The following is a 12,293-nucleotide window of genomic DNA, read 5'->3' on the forward strand; positions in this document are numbered from 1 at the left end:
ACTGTTCCCTGTTGGATTATTTTGCACTGAACTAGTTCATGAGACCATTAAGAATTCATAAATAGCATTATTTATGTTGCATAATTCCCTTTTAGCACCAACCTGAGATAGACAAAAGAAGAACAAGACATTTTGAGAAACAGTGCTCGCTTAAAGAGAAAGCAGCATTATTTCTGCACTACTGCCTCTGTTTCTGATGCTGCTCTTCTTTATCCTGCGTCATCACTGCTGAAAGACCACCCGGGGAAAAAAATTAACTCCCTTTGATACAGCATCCTCAGATGAACATAAAATACATAAAAGGGTACAAATAAACAGCACAAAAGCCCCTTCTTAGACAGCAGATTCTGCTGTGGAGCAACCATCAAGGATTACTAATTTATATCCTTCAAGACGGTTTTATGTTCAAGATGCACATTGTGTGTGGTAGTGGTGTCTGTCCTTTGCAGAACTCCCCACATATATGAATGACATTGTGTTTATTTAATACTTGTAAATATTATTGTAACGTCTTTAACCGAACATTGAGTGACTTGCCATGAGATACGGACCTCTTGGTGTAATGGTTAAAAATACTATATAAGGTGTTATTGCATAACACCAATGGTGTAAACTATATACACTTCCTAGTGTTAAAAATACTATATGAGGTGTTATTGCATAACACTGAAGGAAATGCATTTGTTCTGGGAATGGCTTCAGAGTGTTTGAACGCAATAAGCATGATGTGGCTTCAAACAGGTCTATTATGTATAATAGTGTACCAATCACGGTGAACTGGGTTCTACAGCCTTAATGAGCATAAGCATAATGTATGTGTGTGTGTGGCTTCACATACTGTAGGCCTACTAATGTAATGACATTGTAATGACATAATAATAGACAATGATCCCTTACCCTCCGACCACACACACACACACACACAATGACAAACATTCTGTGTGGAAATCAATACCCACAGCTGGAAAATCTGCACACCCAGTCAGAGCGAGATGCAGAGAGGGAGGGAGATACAGTGTGTGTGTGTGTGTTTGTGTGTGTGTGTTTCAGCAGGTGGCCCAGTCAGACCCAGAGCAGGTCTAATTGCTGAGTGTGAGTGTTGTATTTTATTGGGGTAAAAGACCATCGCTGCAGGGCTGCTGCCGCTGGCATAATTACTGCTGTTTAATCTTTCCTCTGGCAGGCACACGCACACACACATTAGAGAAAGGTTTTAGTATCAACTGAGAGTAAACCACTCTCATTTGACGGTCATGGGTTGCGTTTAAAAAGTATCAGTAGTCGTCTGCCTCATGCTATTGGGTAGATTACAAGAGCTGACATAGCAACAGTGAGGGAGTTATTTTACGCTGGCCCAACCAGTCACGTTATCGGGCGAAAGCGGGGAGGATGGAGCGCATTTCTCAAATCCAAAAGTAATCCTGCACTGCTCGGTCATTTAGTCAGCAATGCAGCATGGTGCATCCTCCAGAAACATAACACATATGTTTTCCATCAAATAAATGTTAGATTTTTTAACTAGTTTTCATTGGGAAGGCAGATAAAGTGTTTTAATCAAACGCATTCACTTTTGCATGGGAAAACACAGAATCCTACTCATTACTACATGTGCTTGATTACATCACTTTTTGACCCGACTTCGCTGTTGGACTGAGCGGGGCATCTCGCTCACGCCCGGGAGGCAGCCCGGTTCCAAATCAAATGCAATCAACTTTCAGCGGTGCACGCCTTCACGGGCGTCTGGGCGAGATTAATTGAATCCCCGCATTGCTACTTGGCCACCGGAGCCTTGTCGGTAGCAGCTGTTTAGCCATTGGTTCAAGTAGTGTGTCCCTGATTTGGATTGGCTGAGACTGATATCCATCCCTCTGACTACCCCGCCCATTGGCCATAAACCACGGACACGAGCCGCGGAACACCAGGGGCGGTGTCAGGTACATTATGCCATGTGTTCTATAAGAACAGCGTACTTATTGGTCTACGGTACGGGATATCTGCCCATCGCCAAGGGATACGCTTCGTATTGGCTGAATCGGCTACCCCAGATTCACACTTACGCGTGCACAATTCTCAGATTCTCTACAGTGGTTTATTGGCGTAACCCTGTCGCCACGCGCATATACACATAAAAGCAAGGCTCACAATTTACGCAAATAGCGTTACAAAGGTCCGTAGTGACAAAGACAGCGAGGCCGAAACTGAATAAAGAATAATTTCAGAATCGTCGGGGCTGGCTTGGACTGACACTTCCTGAGGAACGAAGCGCACAGGGTTTCCTCAAGACCCGATACTAGAAGACCCGTATTTGGACGTTGCCGTGTGTGTAGTTGGGACGAATTTGAAGGGCCGTAGAAATCGTTCACGTATTGATTGGGCAACTGGCAGACTTTTCCGTTTCAATCGACGGTAGGGTAGGAGAGCGAGCTAGGGAGCAGCCATGGCCGTCGGGTCATTGAGTCTTCACATCGGAATATAAAGAGTAACTGCATGGCCCAGGATCTATAGGAATATACAGCAACCATTCCCCATGTCTGATCGTCTCATTTGTGTCATTTTGTGTTCAACTGTGACCAAGTTAGGGAAATCAAACCAGCAGTGCAGTGGGTTTATTCGGAGGCCAGCTTCATGACTATTTTAGTTGAAGACGTGTCTCCAAGGCCTAACAACTGAAGGAAAACGAGGGCTCAAATGGAAAAAGGATGTTTTGAATGACTGTTAGTGGACGAGAAAGGGTGATTGATAGACTAAAGAACGGCTGTCAAGGCTCGTGGACAGGGGAGTTGATTAAAAAAATCATATTGTGAATAATCAAACATTCAGATTAAGTAACTGTTATTCATTGGATGCAAAGGTTTGGAAAGAAAAACCTACCAAGACATCTACACTCACGTAGCCTACAGTATTTGATTCGTGGATTGGATCATGTCGGGTCGGCCCAGAACCACCTCCTTTGCAGAGAGCTGCAAACCAGTGCCGCAGCCCTCGGCTTTTGGCTCTATGAAAGTCAGCAGTAAGTCTACCATTTTTAATAATCTAACTAACTTGCCTGCCTTGCGAATAAAACCGATTTAAACTAACCTAGTAGTTGTCACCTTGTTAAGCACATTGAGTCGATGCTAGGTCTGAAAGGACAGGCAGGCTTTTCCTTCAGTGTGTCACTGGCAGAGATTCTCAGGCGTAGTGACACCCTGGTGTCTGTGGTGAGGGACCACGGACGGGAGGGGGGGGAGGGGAGGGGAGGGGGGGGGAGGGGTCAAATCTGATTCGCCTCAACATTTGCAGATTTTTCAAGGTGTCTATTCCATCAGATCACCAGATTTATGATAGCCAATTACTGATCTCTCCAGAGCGAAGCAGCACCAGGATAAAGTGACTAAGCAGGCAGTTGAAATTGCAAGGGTCAAGGGTGTTTCTAGGATTTGAAAGATATTGGGAGTTTAGCCCAATGCCAGTAGGGGTGTCGAGGGGCAGTCTCCTCCAGCAAAAAAAAACAAAAAGGAATTTCAACAGCTAAATGCATGAATGTGGTGCACTTTGAGATTAACATTGCATGGAATAGCCTTCATTTCTCAGAACAAGAGGAGACTGACGAGTTTCAGAAGAAAGTTTTGTTTCTTTCTGGCCATTTTGAGCCTGTAATCGAACCCACAATTGCTGATGCTCCAGATACTCAACTAGTCTCAAGAATGCCAGTTTTATTGCTTCTTTAATCAGCACAACAGTTTTCAGCTGTGCTAACATAATTGCAAAATGTTTTTCTAATGATCAATTAGCCTTTTAAAATGATAAACTTGGATTAGCAAACACAACGTGCCATTTGAACACAGGACTGACTGATGGTTGCTGATAATGGGCCTCTGTACGCCAATGTAGATATTCCATAAAAAAATCTGCTGTTTCCAGCGACAATAGCCATTTACAACATTAACAATGTCTACACTGTATTTCTGATCAATTTGATGTTATTTTAGTGGACAAAAATTGAAAAGAAGGACATTTCTATGTGACCCCAAACTTTTGAACAGGTGTGTGTGTGTGTGTGTATATACAGTGGGGAGAACAAGTATTTGATACACTGCCGATTTTGCAGGTTTTCCTACTTACAAAGCATGTAGAGGTCTGTCATTTTTATCATAGGTACACTTCAACTATGAGAGACGGAATCTAAAACAAAAATCCAGAAAATCACATTGTATGATTAAGTAATTAATTTGCATTTTATTGCATGACATAAGTATTTGATCACCTACCAACAAGTAAGAATTCCGGCTCTCACAGACCTGTTAGTTTTTCTTTAAGAAGCCCTCCTGTTCTAATAATAATAATATGCCATTTAGCAGACGCTTTTATCCAAAGCGACTTACAGTCATGCGTGTATAGTTCTACACTCATTACCTGTATTAACTGCACCTGTTTGAACTCGTTACCTGTATAAAAGACACCTGTCCACACACTCAATCAAACAGACTCCAACCTCTCCACGATGGCCAAGAACAGAGAGCTGTGTAAGGACATCAGGGATAAAATTGTAGACTTGCACAAAGCTGGGATGGGCTACAGGACAATAGGCAAGCAGCTTGGTGAGAAGGCAACAACTGTTGGCGCAATTATTAGAAAATGGAAGAAGTTCAAGATGACGGTCAATCACCCTCGGTCTGGGGCTCCATGCAAGATCTCACCTTGTGTGTGGGGCATCAATGATCATGAGGAAGGTGAGGGATCAGCCCAGAACTACACGGCAGGACCTGGTAAATGACCTGAAGAGAGCTGGGACCACAGTCTCAAAGAAAACCATTAGTAACACACTACGCCGTCATGGATTAAAATCCTGCAGCGCACGCAAGGTCCCCCTGCTCAAGCCAGCGCATGTCCAGGCCCGTCTGAAGTTTGCCAATGACCATCTGGATGATCCAGAGGAGGAATGGGAGAAGGTCATGTGGTCTGATGAGACAAAAATATAGCTTTTTGGTCTAAACTCCACTCGCTGTGTTTGGAGGAAGAAGAAGGATGAGTACAACCTCAAGAACACCATCCCAACCGTGAAGGATGGAGGTGGAAACATCATTCTTTGGGGATGCTTTTCTGCAAAGGGGACAGGACGACTGCACCGTATTGAGGGGAGGATGGATGGGGCCATGTATCGCGAGATCTTGGCCAACAACCTCCTTCGCTCAGTAAGAGCATTGAAGATGGGTCGTGGCTGGGTCTTCCAGCATGACAACGACCCGAAACACACAGCCAGGGCAACTAAGGAGTGGCTCCGTAAGAAGCATCTCAAGGTCCTGGAGTGGCCTAGCCAGTCTCCAGACCTGAACCCAATAGAACATCTTTGGAGGGAGCTGAAAGTCCGTATTGCCCAGCGACAGCCCCGAAACCTGAAGGATCTGGAGAAGGTCTGTATGGAGGAGTGGGCCAAAATCCCTGCTGCAGTGTGTGCAAACCTGGTCAAGACCTACAGGAAACGTATGATCTCTGTAATTGCAAACAAAGGTTTCTGTACCAAATATTAAGGTCTGGTTTTCTGATTTATCAAATACTTATGTCATGCAATAAAATGCAAATTAATTACTTAAAAATCATACAATGTGATTTTCTGGATTTTTGTTTTAGATTCTGTCTCTCACAGTTGAAGTGTACCTATGATAAAAATTACAGACCTCTACATGCTTTGTAAGTAGGAAACACTGCCGATTTTGCAGGTTATCAAATACTTGTTGTCCCCACTGTGTGTGTGTGTGTGTATATATATATATATATATGTGTGTGTGTACAGTTGAAGTCAGAATTTTACATACACTTAGGTTGGAGTCATTAAACTTGTTTTTCAACAACTCCACACATTTCTTTTTAACAAACTATAGTTTTGGCAAGTCGGTTAGGACATCTACTTTGCATGACACAAGTAATTTTTCCAACAATTGTTTACAGACAGATTATTTCACTTATAATTCACTGTATCACAATTCCAGTGGGTCAGAAGTTTACATACACTAAATTGACTGTGCCTTTAAACAGCTTGGAAAATTCCAGAAAATGATATCATGGCTTTAGAAGCTTCTGATAGGCTAATTGACATCATTTGAGGCAATTGGAGGTGTACCTGTGGATGTATTTCAAGGCCTACCTTCAAACTCAGTGCCTCTTTGCTTGACATCATGGGAAAATCAAAAGAAATAAGCCAAGACCTCAGAAATTTTTTTTTAGACCTCCACAAGTCTGGTTCATCCTTAAGAGCAATTTCCAAACGCCTGAAGGTAACACGTTCATCTGTACAAACAATAGTACGCATGTATAAACACCATGGGACCACGCAGCTGTCATAGGAAGGAGGAAGGAGACGCGTTCTGTCTCCTAGAGGTGAACGTACTTTGGTTCGAAAAGTGCAAATTAATCCCAGAACAACAGCAAAGGACCTTGTGAAGATGCTGGAGGAAACAGGTAGAAAAGGATCTATATCCACAGTAAAACAAGTCCTATATCGACATAACCTGAAAGGCCGCTCAGCAAGGAAGAAGCCACCGCTCCAAAACCGCCATAAAAAAGCCAGACTACAGTTTGCAACTGCACATGTGGACAAAGATCCTACTTTTTTGGAGAAATTTCCTCTGGTCTGATTAAACAAAAATATAACATTTTGGCCATAATGACCATCGTTATGTTTGGAGGAAAAAGGGGGTTGCTTGCAAGCCGAAGAACACCATCCCAACCGTGAAGCACGGGGGGTGGCAGTATCGTGCTGTGGGGGTGCTTTGCTGCAGGAGGGACTGGTGCACTTCACAAAATAGATGGCATCATGAGGAAGGAAAATTATGTGGATATATTGAAGCAACATCTCAAGACATCAGTCAGGAAGTTTAAAGCTTGGTCGGAAATGGGACTTCCAAATGGACAATGACCCCAAGCATACTTCCAAAGTTGTGGCAAAATGGCTTAAGGACAACAAAGTCAAGGTATTGGAGTGGCCATCACAAAGCCCTGACCTCAATCCTATTGAAAATGTGTGGGCAGAACTGAAAAAGCTTGTGCGAGCAAGGAGGCCTACAAACCTGACTCAGTTACACCAGCTCTGTCAGGAGGAATGGGCCAAAATTCACCCAACTTATTGTGGGAAGCTTGTGGAAGGCTAGCTGAAACATTTGACCCAAGTTAAACAATTTAAAGGCAATGCTACCAAATACTAATTGAGTGTATATAAACTTCTGACCCACTGGGAATGTGATGAAATAAATAAAAACTTAAATAAATCACTCTCTACTATTATTCTGACATTTCACATTCTTAAAATAAAGTGGTGATCCTAACTGACCTAAAACAGGGACTTTTTTTACTAGGATTAAGTGTCAGGAATTGTGAGAAACTGAGTTTAAATGTATTTGGCTAAGGTGTATGTAAACTTCCAACTTCAACTGTATGTATGTGAATATACACTGCTCAAAAAAATAAAGGGAACACTTAAACAACACAATGTAACTCCAAGTCAATCACACTTCTGTGAAATCAAACTGTCCACTTAGGAAGCAACACTGATTGACAATACATTTCACATGCTGTTGTGCAAATGGAATAGACAACAGGTGGAAATTATAGGCAATTAGCAAGACACCCCCAATAAAGGAGTGGTTCTGCAGGTGGTGACCACAGACCACTTCTCAGTTCCTATGCTTCCTGGCTGATGTTTTGGTCACTTTTGAATGCTGGCGGTGCCTTCACTCTAGTGGTAGCATGAGACGGAGTCTACAACCCACACAAGTGGCTCAGGTAGTGCAGCTCATCCAGGATGGCACATCAATGCGAGCTGTGGCAAGAAGGTTTGCTGTGTCTGTCAGCGTAGTGTCCAGAGCATGGAGGCGCTACCAGGAGACAGGCCAGTACATCAGGAGACGTGGAGGAGGCCGTAGGAGGGCAACAACCCAGCAGCAGGACCGCTACCTCCGCCTTTGTGCAAGGAGGAGCAGGAGGAGCACTGCCAGAGCCCTGCAAAATGACCTCCAGCAGGCCACAAATGTGCATGTGTCTGCTCAAACGGTCAGAAACAGACTCCATGAGGGTGGTATGAGGGCCCGACGTCCACAGGTGGGGGTTGTGCTTACAGCCCAACACCGTGCAGGACGTTTGGCATTTGCCAGAGAACACCAAGATTGGCAAATTCGCCACTGGCGCCCTGTGCTCTTCACAGATGAAAGCAGGTTCACACTGAGCACATGTGACAGACGTGACAGAGTCTGGAGACGCCGTGGAGAACGTTCTGCTGCCTGCAACATCCTCCAGCATGACCGGTTTGGCGGTGGGTCAGTCATGGTGTGGGGTGGCATTTCTTTGGGGGGCCGCACAGCCCTCCATGTGCTCGCCAGAGGTAGCCTGACTGCCATTAGGTACCGAGATGAGATCCTCAGACCCCTTGTGAGACCATATGCTGGTGCGGTTGGCCCTGGGTTCCTCCTAATGCAAGACAATGCTAGACCTCATGTGGCTGGAGTGTGTCAGCAGTTCCTGCAAGAGGAAGGCATTGATGCTATGGACTGGCCCGCCCGTTCCCCAGACCTGAATCCAATTGAGCACATCTGGGACATCATGTCTCGCTCCATCCACCAACGCCACGTTGCACCACAGACTGTCCAGGAGTTGGCAGATGCTTTAGTCCAGGTCTGGGAGGAGATCCCTCAGGAGACCATCCGCCACCTCATCAGGAGCATGCCCAGGCGTTGTAGGGAGGTCATACAGGCACGTGGAGGCAACACACACTACTGAGCCTCATTTTGACTTGTTTTAAGGACATTACATCAAAGTTGGATCAGCCTGTAGTGTGGTTTCCACTTTAATTTTGAGGGTGACTCCAAATCCAGACCTCCATGGGTTGATACATTTGATTTCCATTGATTATTTTTGTGTGATTTTGTTGTCAGCACATTCAACTATGTAAAGAAAAACGTATTTAATACGATTATTTCATTCATTCAGATCTAGGATGTGTTATTTTAGTGTTCCCTTAATTTTTTTGAGCAGTGTATATGTGTGTGTGTTATGCCTGATGAGAGGCTTAAAAAAAAAATATATATATATATATATATATTTTTTAAGCCTCTCATCAGGCATACCTGTCTTAACCAATAAAGCACAGGTGGGGTCTACCATGCTCATTTTTCTAACCACCCCCCTTAAACGCACATACTACCCAAACTAATGGACGTGACAGCAAGTCAGAATGGCACATTCCAAACGAGCCCTGCGTACATGATCCATATTGACCAACATGGTATGTCCATTTGGTGAATATAGATTGGCGGAGCAAATAAAGGAACATTCTAGCAGTTGCCCCGAGGTAGATGAACACTGCCCCTAAACGCTGTCCACTAACCTTTTGGCGATGCAGGGACACACTTCAGGCACACACTTCCCTGCATGGGCCTTTGTTGAAGCATGTAAGGGAGCATAATCAATTCAGTGTCAGTCAATGTTGGGATGAAAACCTCACGCACCCCATCATAGGGCAGACACTCCTGCAGAGTACCCCCCATAGCAACAGCAGAGGAGCAGGAGGGGGAGACAGTTCGGCCATCAACACGGCGTCCTCACCAGGGCCCGACTTGAAAACTTGACCCTGCCCTTATAAATCCAAATCAAATATTACAGGCGGAGGCGTATCACATTATTCACTCACGTTCAAAAAATATTCTTTACAGTACCATTAGGCCTGTCACCTTCTGCACTTCTGTAAGTCTGTGTGTGGGCTACTCGGAGAGAGAGAGAGATGGGGGGTGGGGGGGCTCGTGCCGTGGCAGTGGTGACAGATCTCAGATAATGTTTCATGATGCAAGTTTCCCTTTCACTGGATAATAGACACTATTAGTGTATGGAGAGTGTATAGTTGAGAGGGTGTGTGTGTGTGTGTGTGTGTGTGTGTGTGTGTGCGTGCAGATTGAGTTGTGAGTAGAAAGCATTATGGCAGGGTTCTTCAATTCCGGTCCTGGAGGGCCGAAACAATTCTGTTTTTTATTTCTACCTGGTAGTTAATTGCACTCACCTGGTGTCCCAGGTCTGAATTAGCCCCTGATTAGAAGGAGAGGATGAAAAACAGAGGTGTTTCGGCCCTACAGGACCGGAATTGAAGAACCCTGCATTATGGTATGGCAATGCTACATTTAGCGCTTACAGCGTTGCAGAAGAATGCCTTTCCCTCCCCTCCCCCCATCTCTCTCCCCATCTCTCGCTCCCTCTTTGTGCCCCCACACACCTGTGTGTTATAAATAGAGATGCATGTTAGTGGGTCGAGGCTGCAGGCTGAGAGTCTCATCACAGGAAATCAGCCACCGGACCATCAGGATTACACACAGCCAGACACCAGGCCTCCCTCTCTCTTTCTCCCCCACCCACGCACGTGCGAGTGTGTGTGACTAACTTGGCCAATGTTCTGAAGCAGCTGTAGCCAGAGTGTATGGTCCTAGAGTGAACGCTGCCCCCCCCCCCCCCCCCCCCCAGCAGCTGGCCAAGAACAATGGCAGCTGGCCAAGAACAATGAGCAGATTGTTTAGCATTTCAAAGCGCTTTATTTCTCGCTTACTCTTATTTTCTTCTTACTCTATTTCCTTCGGTCTCAATGAAGACCGGAACAAAATGAACAAATTGAACATGATGTTCAATTTAAATTGCCGGTTAATGTGCAAAAAAGAAAGAGCGTGTTAAACCAACTGAAGAACAAACAGAAAGAAACAGAGACAGACTGAGCATCCGAGAGAAACCGAGAAGAAAGAGCAACAGAGTGAAAGGAGAGAGAGAGATGCTAGATATTGGGTCCCAGTTATTACTCTGTAATGTGATAGTTATTACCTACACACTGACAACCCTTCTACTCCTCCCATTTGAGGCCTGTGGTAGGTGATGACTGATTAACATGGTGATATCTAGGGTTGGGTCAATATATGATTAAATCGAATATTGTGATGTTCAAGATGATATATCGTGATTTGCAAGACTACTCTATTTGAACTTTTATAAATCAAAACAATTCAGTTTTATCAGTTAGACTGTATCAATATGTTGAAAATGTATTAACTAAGCCATATTTGTTCTCCATACTAAGATTATTTAATGAGAATGTGACTATAATATTGTAAATAAGCACAAAAGTTGCACAGTCTGGAATTATCTAGTCAATAACAGCGCAAAACGATTATTTGGGATATCGCGATATTTGGAGTAGCATATTGTAGAAGAGGTCTTCCCAAATAGGCTATCTCTCAACCCTAGTGATATTCAGATGTCAGGTGTCTCTGCCTTAGGCCACACCCATTAGAGAGAGAGAGAGAGCGAGAGAGAGAGATTCAGAAAATCTGCCTGCTCCCCAGACAACCATACACTGGACACTCTTGACCTGCTCCCACACCACCACAGTGAGTGTGTGCTGTTTGTGTTTCACGGTTTTCATTAGGAAAATGTGACGCCAGAGAAGGTGACAGGGAAGATTTAAATTTACCGCCCATTTCAGACATTTCCCAGACCCATATGCATTGGGTGCGTAACCCACGGTGCTCAGAATGACTGAAATCACATTTAGATTATGGTAATTTATCTTAACAGAACATGCAACTAATGTAATGAAGGAGCAATAAAATGTCATTTTCAAACATTTGCCAAAATGAATTTGCGGGAAACACCATTCTAAACAGCGCACCTGATGCGAGCGGTTCCATATGTAACCAAGATGAAAATCTCCATTAGAAACTTAGAAAGAGGGGGAATCTAAAGATGCGCTAACTAGGATTGGTTGCTAATATGACTAGGATTGTGCCTTTTGGCTTCTGGACAACAAAATAAAGTTGAGATGAAAACCAATAGAACAGGAGAAAAATGGCATATGATGAGGAAGTCTTTCATAGGCGGCGCGTCCAATAGGTTCTCCTAAAGTAATATATAAAAATAATCCTTCTACCCCCCCTACCCCTACGCCAAAATATAATAAAATAAAAAAATAATAATAATAATAATACTTTTCTTTTTAAACACATAAAAATAAATAAACAACAAAAATATTTTCATCATAGGTACACGTCAACTATGACAGACAAAATGAGAAAAAAAATTCCAGAAAATCACATTGTAGGATTTTTTATGAATTTATTTGCAAATTATGGTGGAAAATAAGTATTTGGTCACCTACAAACAAGCAAGATTTCTGGCTCTCACAGACCTGTAACTTCTTCTTTAAGAGGCTCCTCTGTCCTCCACTCGTTACCTGTATTTAATGGCACCTGTTTGAACTTGTTATCAGTATAAAAGACACCTGTCCACAACCTCAA

The 12,293-nt window shown here is 43.8% G+C and overlaps 1 protein-coding gene across 2 annotated transcripts in view; it reads left to right on the forward strand.

Moving 5' to 3' along the window:
• Positions 1–2,184: 2,184 nt before the first annotated feature.
• The window catches only part of LOC311129830 (glycogen synthase kinase-3 beta-like), a 43,863-nt gene continuing 33,754 nt past the window's right edge, over positions 2,185–12,293 (forward strand). For both annotated transcript variants that reach the window (XM_084162295.1, XM_084162296.1), the window contains exon 1: positions 2,185–3,010. In XM_084162295.1, coding sequence (XP_084018421.1) covers positions 2,923–3,010 — 88 coding nt within the window. In that variant the 5' untranslated portion in view covers positions 2,185–2,922. The remainder of the gene's footprint in view (positions 3,011–12,293) is intronic.

This window comes from Coregonus lavaretus, assembly GCF_964263955.1.
Source record: "Coregonus lavaretus genome assembly, chromosome: 5".
Taxonomy (NCBI): domain Eukaryota; kingdom Metazoa; phylum Chordata; class Actinopteri; order Salmoniformes; family Salmonidae; genus Coregonus; species Coregonus lavaretus.